Raw genomic sequence first — 20,175 nt, forward strand, 5'->3', positions numbered from 1 at the left:
TCGTTATGAACAAGATTTAACTATGTATTATCTTTTAAAATATGCAACACCCATAGATCTGCGTAAAATAAAATCCAGCATATATCTGGCATCCTCTCAGAATGGCTCCCAGATAATTATGTAGTGCCTTATGGTGCAAATGCACAGATGTTCTATTATCTAATTATATTATTAATCTATTCTGCTCAATATCATAACCATCCAGCGGTGTGCTGAGAAGGGAGCACAGGATGCACATTACCCAGGTATCACTACTATACAGGCGGCAGCACCAATTGATTTGATCAAAGATCTTCCATCAACTAGCTAGCAACAATGGAGGAAGAAGTGCAAGATTTGTACACACACACACCCTTTCTTGTTGCTGCTAGCTGTTTTGGGGATATGAAGGCATGAGAAGGATAATTCTAGAATCTTGGGTTCCAATTCAGAAAAAAAGTTAACACACGAGAAACAGTAAGTTAAAAGTTCTTTTATATGTGAATTTGTTCAAAAAGCTGGTATCACGTTAAAGCTGTGGGCCACAAACCATTACTAGTTTTGTTATTTTAACTGACAGTTTCTTGCTGTCAATTACTGCATAAAAAAAATTGAGTAATTGTTTTGATACAAATTTGAATTTTAGATTCAGCAGGGTCATGAAAATCTATAAAACAATCTATTTTCTTTGAAGTATCACCTTTTGTCATTTATCACAGTTTAATGGCAGTTTTCAAGCACATGGAGTTTCCTCCAGTCCATTTCAGTTAAAGGAAATCGATTATCCATATTTTCTGTAATCACATATACATTGAAGTGTATAAATATTTATTAGTTTAGTGACATTTTGTTAATCTGCATAATAATTCTGATTGTTTTATTATTAGAACAATATTTTCCATAAATAATACTCTTAAACAAATCTGTTCTGGGCATACTTTATCACATGCTGCAAGCCAAAGTGTATTGCTGGCAATGTTAAGAACAACATAATCTTTCTGATTGAGAGAGCATGCACAAAATAATTCTGACGGTAATACATACACTATATGGACAAAAGTATCAGGACACCTGATCATTACACCGAGAGGGACTTTTATGACATCGCATTCTAAACACATAGACAATAATATATAGTTGTTCCCTATATAGTTTGGAAAGATTTTTGCCCATTCATCCAGTAGAGTATTTGTGAGGTCAGGCATGAATGTTGTACAAGAAGGCCTTGTTCACAATCTCTGTTCCAGTTCATCAGAGCAGTGTTCAATGGTGTAGAGGTAAGGGCTCTGTGCGGGCCAGACAAGTTCTTCCACACTAAACTCATCCAACCATGTCTTTATGGACCTTGCTTTGTGCACTGGGGCACGGTCATGCTGGAATAGAAAAGGGCCTTCCCCAAACTGTTCCCACAAAGTTGGAAGCATAGCATTTTCCAATATGTTTTGGTATGCTGAAGCATTAAGATTTCTCTTTACTGGAAAGGCCCTAACTCAAACTCTAGAAACAGCCCCATACCATTATCCCACCTCCACCAAACTTTATAGTTGGCACAACTGCAGGTAACGTTCTCCTGCCATCCTCCAAACCCAGACTCGCCCATCAGACTACCAGAGAAGTGTTATTCATCACTCCACAGAACATCGCACCATGCGCCTCAGCACTCTGTGACTTTACGTGGTCTTCCGCTTCTTGTCTGAGTTGCTGCTGTTCATAAACACTTCCAATTTCCAATAATATCACTTACAGTTGACAGTGGAATATCAAGCAGGGATGACATTTCATGAACTGATTTATTGCAAAAGTGGCATCCTATCACAATACCACGCTTGAATTTACTGAGCTCTTCAGAACAAACCATGTTTTTAAATAAAGACTGCATGGCTAGGTGCTTGATTTTATACACCTGTGACAATGGGCAACTAAACATTTGAATTCAATAATTAAGAGGCTTGTCCCAATACTTTTGTCCATATACTGTATGTTTTTATTACGCAGATTAATCCAGATTAATTAATGTAAAATTAAATAATCGATGGGATATGGTGTTAAATAATCTTAAAAGTCCTATGCGATAAGGGGGCTGAGAATAAATAAAATCTCTTTTGGAGGGCATGAACTGTGCTGTAGGATGGAGGGGTTTAAGTCAAATAAAATATTTTTTAAAAAATTTTATACACCTCACCCATAAGTCCCTCAGGTAAGAGGATCACTTACCATTTAAACGGCCCATCAGCACTTGCTCCTCAACTTTTGACCAATGGAAAGAGGTGATCAAAGAAAAAAAAGCCCATTCTAAAGACAAAATACATAATACATCTTGCCCAGTGGTACTGATTTCTGAAATGGCTGCAGGCTGTGTGAGGGCATTCTTATATACTCCTGCTTACCCACCCTCCCCAGTGACAGAAGCCTGTATTGACTTGGGTGGGCTCCATTCAAGTCTACAGCGCACACTGAAGTAAGTGGAGATGTAATACAGTCCTTGACCTTGCATGTCCTTGCCTGTAATGCACAAAATTTGAACTGAATTAATTAATTTGTGAGTGTTAACATAAGAGAATGTGCTTGAAGCCGAGTCCAGGCAGTTGTGATAACCCATAAACTTGACAGCTTGACTTTTGTAAATAGAATGTGAATAGGCCAAAATGACTAAGCTTGTTTTGTTCTATGGTGACAAGAAGTAGAAATAACGAATCAACATAAAGTTTGAATCCCTCTCCATTCTGTTTTTCTACATGTTCAGTTAATAATCACTGTTCTGGGAAATAGGTTGTTCTCATAAAATAATGCCACTGAGGCTCCCATATAAAATATATAGAACCTCAACACAAATCACCTAAAAGCTGCAAAGGTAATCCATTAAATTCCTATCTAGCACCAACTCAGGTTACCCCAAAACGAATTTTTATTATATATTAAAATGCCATACAGATAAGTTATTTAGGAAATGGCAGATAACCTTAGCTTTTCAGCTCCAGCTACATGCCATCATGATTAAGTTGCCATGTGACTTTGAATACAGGCATATTTAATAAACACATGCATAAGAATACAATATGTTTATTAACCTTTGGAACTCCAGCTGTGAGTGAACTAAGGTTTCCGTGATAAGAAACTGTAATTTTGAAAAAGCTGAACTTTTAAAGGTTAGGTACAGTATTACTTTGACTTAATGACTCTCTCAGAATGACAGTAATAGTTTCAATAAATTATGTTTCCATACATTTAATGTGAATCAGGCCAAACTTATTCCGCAAGATACATTCTATTTTTTCAGATATTATGTTAATTTTTTATATGCAATGGTAATTTTATGGTGCGTTAATAAGTCTCCCTTTATCCCCTGTGAGAAAATATTGCCTCCTATTATGTTATTCAATGCTGCAGATTCATTGCTTCTTCTAAAATAACGCGCTGGTTAAAATGCGTCTTAATGAACTCACTGGCTAATGAATCAAGTTCTTAGCATTGAGCCTAATATGCCGTAAGATTATTATAAAGGCTTTTGAAGTAGTACAAATAAATGATGACTCCTTCTAAACATAGAGTTTTATTTGAAGTATGTGTATAAAATTATCTAAAACTACTACTACTGATACAAACTTTTTTGTTTTGTTATTGTTGGTGCAAAAATTTATGTTTGTATTTTTCTGATAATCGTGCCTTGGAGATTTCTTTCCTTCAGATTTTTTTAATACATTTTTCCACTTTTCTTGCAGTTTTCAGATGTAGACATTAGGCTTCTTTATTAATTATTGATATATTTTTTTGGTCAAAAATTGGAAATCAAAGTTTTTAGAACTTTTGTGTTTTCATTGTGAGGGAAAGTAATTGTTACAGTTACGAACACAACACTGGAACATTAGTGACATCATCAAGACACCCGTGAGACATTATATTTGAAATGCAGGGACTCCAACACATTCGGCGGCGTAGAGAACAACTGGGTTTTATTTCTTGCTTGGACAATTTTTGCCACTTTCCACTGCTATCAGTATTTCATTTATTCATAAATAGAAAAAGAAATGTAATTTAAGCATTCAAAGCAAAAAGTGGATACAACATACAGATAATACCACTGACTGGAACATTAATAAACTGGTACTTCTCTATGAAGCAATGGGAGTTAGCATATTCAGATGCGCAGCAATGGGATATTATGATGCTGAATAGCTATGGGTTAGTCATGAATTACAATAATTTTTCAGAGCCCTTTGGTCATAACTTTTCTTAAAATCATATACATATATTTTCTCTTTTTGACCAGCACATACAGGTAAACAGATGCGTACTGAGCATTTCATTTCAATAGAATGATATTTCCACATATTATAATTTCCTTGGTCGTGCATGGTGCCAATGCAACATCTTGCAAACCTTTAACAATTACTCCAATTTTATGTATATGTGGGCACATACTGAAATATATATTATATATAAAATATTTTTTTTTCTTTTAACAAACAAAAATATTGTTAAATTGGCTTTCTGGGTCCCTGCTCTGAAAATCCAGAATAGGTTTTTTGTTTCATTTTACACTATTGCAAGGTTAATTCTCTTAATTGATCATTTTTTTTAACATTAAATTCTTGTTATACATTTTATGTCATAAAATCATGCCTTTGTTTCGATTTTTGTCTCCCACAGAGTGAAACATCTGTCTACGGTTGACTACAGGTTATTAACATCTACACCGTAGGTGAAGACTGAATGAATTTTCCTTACAGTAAATTGGTCAATTGTTGATTCTATGTATAAAAAAATAACTTAGCTCTGTATCAAATATCAGGTATTTTTCTTTAAAAACATTGACACAAGTTAATGTGATTAACAGATTGTTCTTTTTCCCCCTGCTGTAGACAGAACCAAACTAAAAACTATAATCCAATGAATAGGCTTTAATTTTTCAGATGCTTTGTTAAAGACCACTTTTCCAAAACATATGATTTTTTATCACAAGTGTATTGTGACCACATATAATAGATGAACTCTGCTGATGCCATTCTGTGCATATGAGATTTTTTTTTTATACATATACGAACATCATTTAATGAATATAAGGAATTAAATGAAAAACATGGATTTAGAAGGACCATTATCTTATAAAATCTGAATAAACTAAATGTAGAGACACTGTTTTATTCAGGATCATATCATCAGATGTTAACGCAGAATCCAGATACACTCTCTCATACAGAGACAAAGATGGTTATTCTGTCGCATTTGATCTTTAAGCCATTGAGTTCTAGCGGGGACAGAATTTATCCCTTCTGGAACTCAAAGACATAAGTTGAGACTCATGTATGATCACACTAAAGTCATTACCGGTGAAATGAAAGCACAATCTATTGTTTGTATTGCTTCAGGATGGGCATGGTGTTTATATAAAGTAAGAGAGACCAACTAGGTTGGAGTGCGGAACCCAACAAGAAAGAATGATGCTCAGCGTAAACAAATGATATCTATAGATACAAATTCCACTGAAGAACATGTTTTTGACACATGTGTCACTTTATACTTAAAGCCTACACTGTAGGTTTGTTTCTTTCTTATGTGTTTTGTTTGTTTTTGTAGTGGTAGAAAATGTCGAATAATTTTCCATGAGTATGAGCCAACAGTTTGTTACTGAGATCCCCAGAATGCCAATATTTGCAATGCAAACAATTAAAAACAACTCCATGGAATGCCCATTGTGTTCTTTCCCCCAGGTCACAGGGCTATTCAGAGCAGCTGGACAGTGTTTCCAGTTTCACAAAAACAATTTGACACAGTGACAGCTGAACGCAGCTGAATTAACCCGGCAACCCCAATTGCTGGGCTATTTTAGTGGTAGAAAGTATGCCACAGGTAATCAAAGCTCGGCCAGCGGCAACCTACTAAATCATTTTCATATTAAATCTCCTGGGTACGGTGCCTGTAACATCCGCTTCCACGACAGCACCATTGTTTTTGCGTGGGACATACTCCAGGTCTATGCTGGTTTTATGTTTCCCTTTCCCTCGGCTCCAGACAAAAAGGAGTAGGAAACAAAACAATACCACTCCTAGAAAAGTGAAGCAACCCATTGCTGTAGATACCAATATAGTTTTAAGATCAAGGGAAAATGTCATGTTTGCATTGGTGCCATTAGTGTTGGTTTCATTTAGTTCTGTAATAAACATAGGGGTCATGTTTGTATAGGAACGGTCAGAAACAAATCCTTTCACGGTAAGTGAAGCCGAGAAGGTGTCATTTCCTGCTGCATTGCTAGCAACACACACATAGGTTCCAGTATCTTGAATTTGGGCGTACCTTATTTCCAGGGTACCATTGACCAATACTGTGGTTCTTCCATTTGATTTTGATGAAACCATTTTCTTACGGGGGGTCATCCATGAAATCATGGGTTGAGGATCTCCATCTGCATTACAGTTCATCTGTACCCTCTTGCCCTCATCCACATACAGCTCCTGTGTTTCCCTGTAGCGAATTGTAGGCTTTTTACATGTAAAGTAATTTGATAAAATGGCGGTTTGAAATTCCTTTAATGATTTCTCTTTCACATTATCCGGGGTAGCACATGTTGGCTGCTGGTCCCCAAAGTTTAATACAGGGTGTCTCTGTAACATCCAAATTAGGCGGCAATCACAAATTAGTGGATTGTTGTCAATTGAAAGTATTTCCAGCGCTTTGGTGGATTGAAAAACATTATCTTCTACGCTTTCCAACAGGTTCTGAGACAGATTAACCAAACGTAGGAAGCGGAGGCCTTCAAAAGCATGTGGCTCAATAATATGCAATTGAGCTCCCGCCAAGTGCAGCTCCTGAAGACGCACCAAATCCGCTAAACCACCTGACTCAATGACACTGATGGGATTATATGACAGATTTAAGTGTGTTAGGTAAATTAGGTGTTTTAAAGCATGGTAGGGTATCACTGACAAATTGGTATATGTGATTGATAGAAATGTTAGATTCAGGCCATAAAAGCTATTAGTGGGCACCATATCCAGCAAAGGCCAGTGACTGATCTCCAGAGTTCGCAGACGGAATAATCTTTTAAAGGCAATTGGAGGCAACATATTGATGTTGAGATATCTCAGATGTAGACTAAGTAGGTTATGTAGGTGTGACAGAGCCTCTGTTGGTACAGCCGTGAGGTTGCATTTTTCTAAAGTGAGTTGCTCTAGACTAAGCAGTCCGCTAAAGGCCCTATGTGTTATATAAACTAATTCATTATCTCCAACTTCGAGGGATTTTAAATTATGAAGATCCTGAAACACGTAGTCTAGTAAAATAACTATTTTGTTTTCACTTATATCAAGCTTAGTTAAGTTTGTCAAGCCTGAAAATACCCCCAAAGAGACCAATTTTAAGCGATTTCCCTTCAAGCGCAGTGATCGCAAATTGAAAAGACTACTAAAAGATCCTGGCTCCACACTTGAGATGATGTTGTCGCTAAGGTCTATTTCCTCGAGTAAAGGATACGACAAAAAATCCTCTGGGGTCACAGTTTTTAATTTGTTCTTGCTTAAGTCCAAAATTTTAGTCTCAATAGGAATGCCCTCTGGAATGGAGGTGACACGCCTACGATGGCAACTGACAGATCTGTTTTGTGGTGAGCACTCACAGCGTGCTGGACAACCGAGAGCAGATTCCAAATAGACCAAGACCATGGTCATACACAGAAGTAGTTGCCAACAAGAGGTGGCTGTGTGAAGCATGACTCCTCCCATGAAGTACCACTCTCTGGTCAGGGACCTGCAAAGGTAAAAATAGGTATAATGAAATCTGAAAGAAAATCAAACATCCAAACCTAAAACAGAAAGAAATACGATTGTTACATTTCCCTATCTATGCAAAACACAGCCAGAAAAAGGAATGAATAAGGATTTTCACTGGTGGCTTTCGATTTTTGTACTTTTTGAAGATGAAAAAATGACTCACTCTGTTATCTAGAGGTGAGTAGCATTAATGACATCAACAATGAAACATGCTAACATACTACACCTACTTTACAGTAATTTGCCATCAATGTTTTTATTCATGTTCAGTACAATCAACAGAGAGCAAGGTTTGAGGTCATATCAGACTCTTTAAAGATGAATCACTGTAGCTCAATTGCCCTAAGAACTCTAAAACCTAGTAACAAATGTACAAAACGTTTGTAGAATACAACCATTACCATACTAGTTAAACAGTTTAACATTAGGTCGTCAAAAGTTATGTTAAGACAAAGAAACTGCACTTCCAAATTAGCTTGCACGTGATATGGTGTTGGTCCTAGTAGGAACAATTAGTTCCATATAGTTATTGTTTTGATTATTGGAATAATGCTATCTCACATTTCTACCCATACATTCAATAAAAGTAAGGTTGTCAATGAACTGCTAACTTTATTGTTGTTTCAGTAAAGATGGCATACACTGAAGTGGAACTAATGATGAAACACCTGTTTTTAATAATTTCTGCTCAATATAATTTTAAGGGTGATTAAACAATATGCTTCTCAACCTTAGACCATAAGCTTTCACATTTATTGTGTCGCTAAAAAAAAAGTTACAGCAAATGGATAAATCAAATTGTAGATGTTTTATTAGAGGGGTATTTAATGTGTTACACTTAGGGTTAACTAGAGAGTAGGCGACCAAGGTGACAGTACTTGGTAAATTAATTATTTACGGAGTAACTCAATCTAGCTTCCCTTAGTCATGTCTACTTGTCTTCCACAGGACTGTTCCTTATTTAAAGAAACATTAATTCACATTACCCTGGACTTAAAGTAGTCTATTCACTAAAGAGAGCAATGTCAAGAGAGTTATAGTTCAGCTCTTTCATTTCTCACTATACATTATAGAAGGTGAACTCCAGTGAGCGTCTGCTGCATGAAGAGCTTGGTTGGCCCCATATAATGCTCAGTTAAATCTAGAAAATGTCTCCAGTCTCCACACACTTCAAAATATGCATTATACAGCACTAGCTCAGCCCTTCTTGGTGGAGAAACCTGAAAGAGCTTTTTTATTTGTGAAGCACTATGCCAGCCTTTTAAGCCCCATAACTTTGCTTATACTGGTAACCCAAAGTTTCTACCATGTTACTGTGCCAGCCTAATGAAGTGGTCCCACTGGGTCCACCTTTGAAACCAGCTTCAAGGGGAATATAGATTAAAGACATGTGAATGTGCACTTGTGAAGCCTGTACACTTAATGCAATTCCTCCGTGGATATGGCCGTGAGTGCCGAGTCCATGGAAACACGCAGCTTTTAAAATGTCAAGCTAATGGCACGAGGATGCCTTTGCCGATTTCACAAAATATTATCATATTGATAAGAAAAGGACAACAACAATTTCCAGATATTGTTTTTGGTCAACCTTTTAGTAAATGTCTTCACTATTCATTGCATTGTAGACAGACCTAATTTTATCATTTATCATTATTTTTCTCCAACAATCTTATAATAAACCTCATAAAAACTCAACACAATACACACTAAAATAAAACTGTCTGTCTTTACATAATTCAGACATCGTAGGTTTCATTTTTCTATGGTTCCTTATTTAGTGCATTCACTCCAAAAACACAAAACTGGCAATTTTACCAATTCACAAAAACAAAGCAGCTAATAGCATGTTACATTATATTACATGTATTTATAAAGCACCAGCAGATTCTGTAGTGCTGTTACAGTCAGGGGAAAAGGGCTCTGCTCTTGAGAGCTTACAATCTAGTCTAGAACAATCATGTTCCAGCTGAGCACACCCTCAATATAAGCAGCTTTCCCATATACCATCCCATTACAAGATACGCACAAGGATGCTTTATTCGGACCACTGTATAGAATGGATTTTTATTTCTATTTTATGCAGCTGCAATAACACCCAACTGTGACTGTCATTTTTTGGACTAAGGAGCATACGTCTTACAGAAGAAGCAATCCAATTAAGCGCTGGATTCTACCTCTCGTAATTGACTAACGATTCTCCTATTAAATTCAAAACAAGAAAAATCAGGGAGAAAGAAAATATATATCAATAACAAAATCTAGACCTTAGTTTTTTTTGCAAAATACAAAGAAGCCATACAGAACTGCTGAACTAATTACCTATCTTGCAAAATAATAAATTAATTATATATATATATATTCATTAGCTTAGCTGTTTACAATTGCAACTGATTTATCAACTAATACAATGGTTCACTGACACCAATGCATAATACAATTTTGTATTGTAATAACTGACGTACCCCCGCCCCCAATTAAATTCTACACAACTAAGCTGCATTTTGCTGTATTCTGAATCTAGACGCTTTATTAAATTGAGCCTTTCCTGGGATTTATGTGTTCAATGTCTCATAATTGTAAGAAACCGTGAAAAGGATTTGTCAAATAAAACAGATCATTAGTAATACAGACAAGAAAAAGAGTGGAAAAAATAGTCTGACTTAGGCCGCCTTAATAGCATTTAGAAAAAAGCACTATTTTTTAAAAAATAATATTATTATTATTATAGAGCTATAATAATAAGCTCTATATAATATAAGGTAGAAATAATTCCACTGTAAATAGACTAAAAAAATAGGATGTAGGATGGTAGGAGCAGTAAAGGTAAGTGCATGGCCAGTTGGGTTCCAATCTACCGTGAATTTGCCCGATCTGATTTGCTGGCAAGTCTTGGCTTGACCATAGAGATCAGTTATGCAACAAGATACGGAATGATGAATACATCATCATAATACATCAAAAGAAGAAAAAAAAACCTGGACCAAAATGATATGCTTTTTATAGGTTCAGATACAGACCAATACCCCCAGTCTCTATTTACCAAGGTACCAGAAGTCCTGTGGTCAGGTAAGCTTTAAAAATTGATACCTAGTGTTCAATGATATAATGAAAATGTTCAGTATATACTGAACGACTTATTAAAAGTAATGTCACCGTTATAGTGTAAGGAGAATTGACGTGTTCATTATTTTTAAGGATGGGATTTTCCAGCAGTTTTAAAAAGTCTCATGATTAAACAGTATGCACTTTTTTGACTATACGATTTGTTTTCTTTGCTTACTGCCTCTTAGAAACCTATCCTAGAAAATGTGTTTTTTTTTAAAGTTGCTACAAAGTGATGACATTTTTCCCAAGTTATTTTAAAGGTTCCCTACAGTATCGTATTGTTTCAGCTGCAAGCATCATCTTACCCTAGAAAAGCCATATATTTCATCAGCCTGAAAGAAACATACTAAACTAAGATAGATAGATGACGGACAGACAGAGGTCTGGCCACCTATATGTAATAACAAGCAGCCAAACAGAAGATTTTAAGTGCTGGGAGGGATATATATATATATATATATATCTGCAGAGGAACCATATCTAAAAGTGTTTAAATATAAAATGGAGAGCTGGGTAGAAATGGATAAATAGATAGATAGATAGATAGATAGATAGATAGATAGATAGATAGAGATAGATAGATTGATTGATTGATTGATTGATAGATAGAATGTGCAATTTGTTCTAACAGTAATACCGGCACAAAGCCAGTAAACTATGGGCTGGAATTAGTGTAAGATTATTAACAATCTGATCTGCCATTCACATCTCCACTGAATTCACGAAAGAAGATGAAAACAAAGCTGACATTTACCTTTGCCTTTGATTATTAAATAAGAGCGTGTATGATGAATATGAAGTGAAAACCATCTGCTAAAAAGGTATAACAGTAACGCTATAGCTTTTGCTGAGAATTAGACTGCCAAACGGGGGTGAGAGATGCTTGTCGTGACCATAGAGGAAAGGATTTAACCATTCCGGAGGCAGGCAGTAAACAACATCATAGGGCAGCAGTCACCACGTGACTGCTAATGATCATAATTGGAGAGGGAGCCTGGTAAGAGCTGCAAACCACCTCTCGTATAAATGAACTAATAAATCACGATGTACTCAAGAAATCAAATGTAAGGGGCTCAAAATTTCTTAAGTGCGCTCTTAAGATTAAGTATAGATGTAGCATGTAATATACAGCAAGAACATTTCGTTGAAAACAATTATGCGCGTTTCTAAATTAGATTGCGAGCTGTGTAGAAGAGAATTTAACAAATGTGAAAATACTGAGGCTGCCATTAACTATAAAACTTAAATACTATTCAGTTATAACTTGCTACAATTTTTATATTGTATAGTTGTCTAGCTCTCCCTCAGTCTATCTGTCATTCATCCATTCTATCTATCTATCTCTCTATTCATCCCTCCATCCAAAACTGATCCCTTGGTGGTATGAAATATGTTTTTCCACTTAAATACCACTGTGCCAGCTGTTCAGCACATAACGTGTGTAAAAATCTGTCAGTCTTGTCTAAAGACAAAAAACACCAGGGGCCATTTTCAACTCCCTTTGAACTGTCATTGGCACATTGGAAATCATGCAGCCTGGGAGCCAAATGCACAGCTAGTCATGGTTTATGTGCGTTTTCTTTTTTTTTTCCCTCTCTTTTTATATCTTGTTATGTCAAGGCATAAAAACATTGACATTAGTTTATGATGTAGAGGGCGCTACCTTTAACAGGAAAACTAGTTGTGCCTGTGCATCAGCTGCGCTGTCACCTGAAGGAAACGGAGTGAATTCTGTTTTGGTGTACAAGCAAATAAGAAATTATACTTTTAAGGGTGTCAAATTCCGATTCTCGAGGTAACACACACCAGGGTATCAGGAAAATCACTCAGTTAAGCAAAATGTTGACTGATTACACGTTAATTAAGAAAACTGATGTTTTCTTAATTAACTGTTTTTTAAGCTTGTCAACTAAATAAATATTAATGACTGAAAATGCTAACATTATATTGTGTTTTTATTGCTGCCAATACAGTTAGAACCATATTTGTGTATATGTCTTGGTGTTGACATATAAAGTCTATTGCAGGGTGTTACAGCATGACTCCTATCATTATATAGCAAGCGGGACACAGATGGTGGTACAGCATGACTTCTTCCGTTATATAGTAATCCAGGCCTATTTGGAGGAACAGCGGGGAGGCTGTCCCCATGGCTCCGCCTTCTGCAGAAGTACTTCAAGGGGCCAAAATAATGCAGCCAGATTCGCAGAGAGGTAGAAGCAGACAAAGAAAGAAGACACAGGGAGAGGTGGATGAAAAAAGAAGAAAGAATAACAAAAAGAGGTAAGACAAGAAGTAGAGCTGCTGGAAAGGAGACAGGAATGCGGAAACGGTCAGTGGAGGACGTAGAGAGACTCAGCTGACAACTTCACCCCTAACACCGCGCTTCCCACCTGATATGCCTTTGCTATTTAGAGTGCCCAGGTGCGGTGCACCCGCCTAGGCGCGGCTCTGGTCGCAGGTGAGGTTACTTCTGCAGATCTCATCTGGGCCGGATGTGCAGTGTGCTGTATTTGGCACGCGGGCTGCAAATTAGACGGCCCTAGTCTATGAGATAGTTCTGTAGGCAGTAGTTCTGATAACCAAAACGTACACGTCAGGAACTGTGTCAGAAGCAAACACGTAGGATTAGCCAGCAGTTAAAAGCTAAAAGTGCAGGAAAACCTAATAGTTGAGAATTTGAAAAGCAGCATTTAATTTATAACACTATAAAACCAACTGACTTTGCATTAGCTATTGGTATTCTTTTTAAATGTTGCCTTTCATCGTCTCTTTTCTTTTCTGTGTTTTTTTTCCCAGTTACCAAACATAATGTTATTTTTCCCTCTGGCCTTTTTTTTGTGACATTAGATTTGATATCTTTCCAGCCTATGCACCAAGTCAACAACTCTACCGATTTTATTGCCATTAGCGTTCCATCAGTGGACCAGTCTTGAGAACATGGGATGGTCAATACCCTCTTATAATAACTAGAATATTTCCATAACTGTAAAACCTTTTAGTGGTCATACCATATAAACCGATTATGCAGATTTTTTTATGGATCACATTGCCCTATTTTAACTAATAGGACATTGAAAATTACAGGAACACTTTTTTCTCATGTAAATTTTATTCAAGTAACTTTTCCGCAAACACAGAGACGAAACCAGCGTTTACTCAATTTGTTTGGTCTTAATAAACAGATACGTCTGTCGTAAAGGCAATTCCAACCTTGTATATGTGACGCCATAACATTTTAGGCATAATAGAACCTCGTTTATGAAATGCAAGCTTAAATGCAACTTAGATTGCAGAAAAACATAACAGCTCGTATTTGACACAAACTAACCCAATAAGTGTCCTAAAATATCACATATTTTGTGATATTATATGTAAATTGTGCCAGGATTCTAATGTAGGAGCACAATCACACTGAATGGGGTGACTGGAGTACCTTTAGAGCCACTTTATTTCCTTTGTCTCTTCCTAACGAAGTGATCATATATATACTAAAGTCTGTAGTTTATAATGATATACATACGTTTTGCCAGAGGCAGGCTTTACTGGAAATATTTTTTTAAAGTTACATTAAAAATGCACCTTATAGTTTCTTATAACTTACTTTAGTACTTACTTAAAAGTGGGAAGGAAGAAACAGAGCGTGGGATACAGGAAGCGTTATAAGCTCTCTAACTTCTCACAATTGCCAAACGCATTAAATTTACATGCGAAAATACATAAATAAATAAAGCATAATCGGCATTGTATTATACTACGCTACCTCATAAATCCAAAAATCAAATTGTACAATTATTCATGGATAGTTCAAAGTGTGTTATCCATTGACACGGTCTTGAATTGACTTCGTATTAACGTAAGCACTTCATATGTATTCTGCGTACGTTAGATTCTGTGGAAAACCATGTTACTTGTTACTGAATCCAAAAGATGCTATACAATTCCTACTCATGCATAGTCACACCAGCGTTCCTGTGCCCCACAGGGGAAATTTTCTATTTCCTTTCATTTTGTCGACTCGTTCAGAAAGCATATGGCTACGCTTGTTTGTATTCAGAGAGCGCTGCCAGTGTATGAAGCCTGCCTTGGATAATATGCCACAAAATAAGCAGTTTTTCCTTTTTTTTAAAAGGACTGGATATGTAGCTTTCGTGGCCTGATTTAACGAGGATTAAGATAGGATAATGCTGTTGTCCCGGTTAGTACTCTTGGGAAATATAACATGAAGCTGATGGTCTATACTCTCCGTGTACAATAAGGTACGGTGTCACTTGTTAATAAAGCTCCGCTAATTTATGTTCGCAATGATGAAAACTGATGAATCACGCTTACAAAATTAAGACGTTACCATCACAGGTGAGTTCATATATTTGCATAGTAGTTATACTTGCAGGAATAAATTATTTTAAACGACTGCACTGTCTGAGCACCAGTCTAATTACACGGGAGAATGTTCATTATTACAAATACAAGCACCAGCATAAATAAGTCTTCATCTATATGTTTGGGTATAATATGTCCTGTATGCATGTTAGAGACAGTGGAAGAATGCTGCAGAGAGTTTATGGTGGCAAACTTACCGGAGCCCTTAGAATGTGGGTATTTTATACCCGTGGCAGATGGACCTTGGGCTGTTCTTTCTAGATGCAATGCCTGCCACTCACACATCTAGTCAAGGCCAAGACCTTTATGCCAGCTAGTCCATTTCTGTATTGGCTCAAAGAGATATTATTATCTTTTATTCATATAGCGCCAACAGTTTACGCAGCGCTTAATACAATGCATAAATTCAAGGGGTATGACAAGACAAGAATTGACGGACTACGACAAACCGATACATTCGGTGGAGAGAGCCCCGCTCGCAGAACGTAGATATATATATAATGGCAAATAGATACTTTGTTCTTGACACTCAGCGTTTAAATGATGCTTTTGCACTTAACACGTCTGTATTAAATCAAGTCTCTCCAAGATAAAGAAAAATCTCGTCCTTGTGTTACTCTATGAATTCTATGTACACGTATCTGGTTCATTGTGGCAATAAATGGGATTAATTGGTGTGATTAAATGGTGTGACTAATTATAAAGGACAATAACATTTTGAGTTCTAGGTTAACAAGAAACACATATAATGCTTGGTCAGGGTTGATAAACGCCCCCTGAATCTCTGGTAGTATAACTATGAACAGCTTCAGTGTAAATTACGGAATCATATAGCGTGATTAACTATTTATAATTATTTCACGTTCCTTGAAAAATGCACTGAATTGCCGGAAGGAAATCTGCTTCATGTAAATCAATATGACTTTCCCAGGTTGATAGCTAAATAGGTTAACCAAGATTTACAGATTAAGATCCAAAGGAGAGGGCTCGGCACATTCTGCAATCCAATGTATCATTTTTAGAATTTCTCTGTCACTGCATGTCAATAAAACTGCCAGATATACGCATTAAAATTGCCTGTCAAAGAATATTATGTTTTAAACCTACAAACCAGCCTATTACATTTTACACAGCTGTTGAAAGGCAAGATATTAAAGAAGGATCAGCGTGCTTGGCAAGTGACATGGACGCTTCTGTGATCTGTCGAGGGTCTATGCGGGGTGTCAGCTGATGTTTTATGGTACATAGAACTAATTAATTGGTAATAAGCACTATCTTCATTAACACTTTGTAATAACTCTATCTTAATTTGTAACATGGCATCGGACTCAGTCTCCAATTTCTATATATCTATATCCCTAGTGACAATTATAATGACTACAGGAGCCAATTAATACTTTGTGTATGTGAATGAAGAAGATTGTAATTGCTGTATAATTGTCCTATTCCTATGAGACCATGACCCGATTTGGTTTAATTAACTATATATTTCTTTCACATTATTAAGGGCATTGGCCCCAGCTTGCCAGACTGGCCATGGCTAGCCTACATCAGAACCCTCTCTCTTTTTTCTTCGAATCTGTTCTACGCTGTAGGTTGTTCAAAGGACATTTTCACCAGCTTTAATGCGAAAAAAGAATCCATTGACTAATGTTAATTAGATTTAGCTTGTGTAAATGTCCAAAGGTTGTAGAAGTACTCTTTGTAAAAAAGAGAGAATCATTATTTCCGCATTACAGTTTCTGTTCATCTCATAGTGACTCACAAAACCCTTGCTAAAGAAAGATCTCTCCGTATTTAAATTATTATTAATTAGCCTCCCAGTGGGTTTAATGGTGCCAGATGTGCACATGCTCATGGCACTGGAGCACAAAATGAATACAATATATGAGTACTTCACCAAACTTTCATTACAAAAGTAAAATGAAAAGAAAAAAGAAAAAACCTACTTAAAATATGGCATTAGAAACATTGTCACCTATTCTGGTTAGTGTGCTAACCCTGACCAGATTTAGTTCTTTAATTATGTCAAAATTTGTCACATTCGCATTGTAGTCATGTGACACCAAAAGAGGTCATTGGTAGGCTGAAATAAGTTTTGGGCCTAGCTCCAAAAAAAAGCTTCTTAATGGCCTCTTTGTGGTTTTCATCTAACCAAACCTTAAATATACAATTAACAATTAAAAAATCTACTTAACTAGAAACTAGAACAAAGTGTTAGCCATGTAGGCTTCAAGCCATGAGATCTTATTCTGTTTATTATCACCATTGAGGCACTCTGCTGTATGTGTTATGCAAAAGGGTTAATTCCGCAGCTTGGCCTATTTTTGCTTAATTGCCATTATAGTGAAACAACAGCATATTTATTTTAATGAAGTGACAACGGCAGAAAACTGCTTATGTTGGAGCAGGGTTTACAGCTTCTCTAAAAATAATAGTTAAAAAAAAAAGTGTGGGATTATACAACAACCAAAACTGTATCTTTTCACCAGTCAATGCTGAGCATCATTAGCTGAGTTAATAGCATCTTCCCAACACCTGCAGCCCTCTCCAACATATGGGAACTCGAGCAGAGCTGTAACTAAACAATGGTTTACGGTAGTATCACTCTTGTATATTTTAATGTATTAGCATGGATCTCCACATTTGTTTAATTTTTTCATTTAAAAACATCCCATTTAACAGAGAACACCAACTCCACATTTGAAAAATGGTCATACGAGTTTCCTAATTTACATTATGATTAGAAAATGACTGTATAAAGTTTGATTAAAAAAGTTGGAAGACCTTCCTGATATTTCATCAGAACGAAGAGTACATTACTAACTTTTTTGGCAATGGGAGGAAATCAGATGGAAAAGAAAAAATCCCCCAAGACTAGAATCCGAAGACATCTTTTAATTGACACAGTTCTTTCATCTCCATTTAAAGCAGCTGTTCCCCTTTCAGGGTTTTATTTATTTTTGCCAGGTTTCTAAAGCACATCATCACATTCAGTTGAATGCCTTCCAGTTTCTTCAATCACACTGTCTTTGGCTGCAGTAGTCTTCTCACGTTACGCTATTTTTGGTATGAATAATGGGGGAGCTGAAAACGTGACATTATGGGCAAAATTATAATCAAGAGACACAAAATATCAAGCAACTGAGCTCTTCATTTTGATCCTACATGATAAGTCCGTGTTTTATTTTTTTTTTTAAGGAATTCCTTAAGGATTTCTCAGCGTGTCACACTTATTAGATGTCATTACTTGATAACAGGTGAGTCAATTAATGATAAATTAGAGGCAATTACTTCTTCCTATACAGCTGAGACTAGGCATGAACTCTGACAAGCTGGGAGGTCCTGTTATCTTCCATTCAGCGAACAACACGGGCAACGTAATATGTAACTATATCTATACCTTAAAGATAAAGGTCTTTCCAAGAATTTAACAAAAAAGTTGATAGAAAATATGACTTATCACCAGATAACAGATACCGTACCCCTCCCCCAAACAAAACATGAACAACATTACCATATGCAGCTAAGACTTGTACTTTGGAATTACTCCAGTCACTTTGGTTTGTATGGTCTATATGCCAACAATGCAGAATAATCAGAATAATTTATAAATCAATCTCATTACCTGCAATTGTATAATTAGCCAAACTACAACCATAAAAAGTGACATGTTTCACGCTGGCAACAAGCCATTTTGATGATTGATCCCAGTTGCTTGACTTGCAATCAATAATTTGGATAGCGTTAATGAAACCTGGCCATGCCGTTTTACATAGAGACTAAGCAATTTTACATCATTCAGTAAATGAACATTGTACTAATGCCCGGTAAATTTCTTTTGGCTTTCTGTCTGTAAGAGTGATGGGTAATTAGTACTAAATTACGTTGTCAATTTAATAACAGAGTTAAGGCTTCTTCCTTTTTTACATTTCATAGATAACTGGAAAGCTTCAATGTGAATGGTAGAAAGATCTTAAGATCTTCTCCCTGTACCCATGCCCGGACTGGCCAGCCGGGCGGCCCAGGGCCATATTGACGTAGGGGCTGATGGAGCTGCAGCTCCAGGCCCCTACCTTAAAATAGGCTCAGTCAGGACCGGACTGACTGGGCCTATGCGGCCGCATTAATGCAGGGCATAAGGGGCACCACTCTAGGGGGCCGGGAAGCCCCAACCAGGGCCGGCTTTAGGGGTGCGCGCCCCTAGAGTGACGGACCCGGTCGCAGTTGCTGCTTACTCCGGTAACAAGGTAAGTAGGGTAAGGGAGGGGGTGCAGTGAGAAGGGGCAGGGGGGGAGAGGGGATAGATAGTGAGAGCGGGTACATATTGAGAAATGGGGAAGGGGGTACATAGTTAGAAGGGGCAGATAAGAAGAGGATGAGGAGAGGGGGTAGTGTGAATGCGGACAAGAATGAATGAGTAAATGTGTGGATGAAGTGTGTGAATGCGTATGAGAATTAATGAATTCATGTGTGGATGAATTGCTTGAATGATTTGTGAGACTGCATTAATGAGTATGTGCTAATGATTTGTGTGAATGAGTGAGTAAGTATTTGTGTCTATCATGAATGTTTAAGTGATTTGGGGAAATGCAAAGATGGTACATGAAGGGTGGGCTTTAACAATAAATAAATAAATAAAAATGGGCTGCTCAGTCTTAAATGCCCAGGCCTATTTTTTGTCCCAGTCCGGGCCTGCCTGTACCTGTAAGGTTCTATATATAATGTTCTAAAGGGAGGCCTTAAACAGAAAACAACCACAATGCTTGTTTCAGGACAATGTATTATAAGATCACCATGAAATGAATTATTTGCCATCTTTGTTCTAATAAGTTCTGGGCTTTCAGGAAAAGTAATAAAAGGCATGGTTCCCAATCGATGGGTAGCTCTACTAAAACATGACTCAGAGAATAGTATCTCTAAGCCAGGAATAGGCAGTGCTGTA

At 36.8% G+C, this 20,175-nt stretch overlaps 1 protein-coding gene across 3 annotated transcripts in view; it reads right to left on the reverse strand.

Moving 5' to 3' along the window:
- Positions 1-5,535: 5,535 nt before the first annotated feature.
- LINGO2 (leucine rich repeat and Ig domain containing 2) overlaps positions 5,536-20,175 on the reverse strand; it is a 227,959-nt gene continuing 213,319 nt past the window's right edge. For all 3 annotated transcript variants that reach the window (XM_053465928.1, XM_053465927.1, XM_053465926.1), the window contains one exon: positions 5,536-7,719. In XM_053465928.1, the coding sequence (XP_053321903.1) occupies positions 5,856-7,694 (1,839 nt within the window). In that variant the 5' untranslated portion in view covers positions 7,695-7,719 and the 3' untranslated portion in view covers positions 5,536-5,855. The remainder of the gene's footprint in view (positions 7,720-20,175) is intronic.

Source organism: Spea bombifrons, chromosome 1 (assembly GCF_027358695.1).
Source record: "Spea bombifrons isolate aSpeBom1 chromosome 1, aSpeBom1.2.pri, whole genome shotgun sequence".
NCBI lineage: Eukaryota > Metazoa > Chordata > Amphibia > Anura > Pelobatidae > Spea > Spea bombifrons.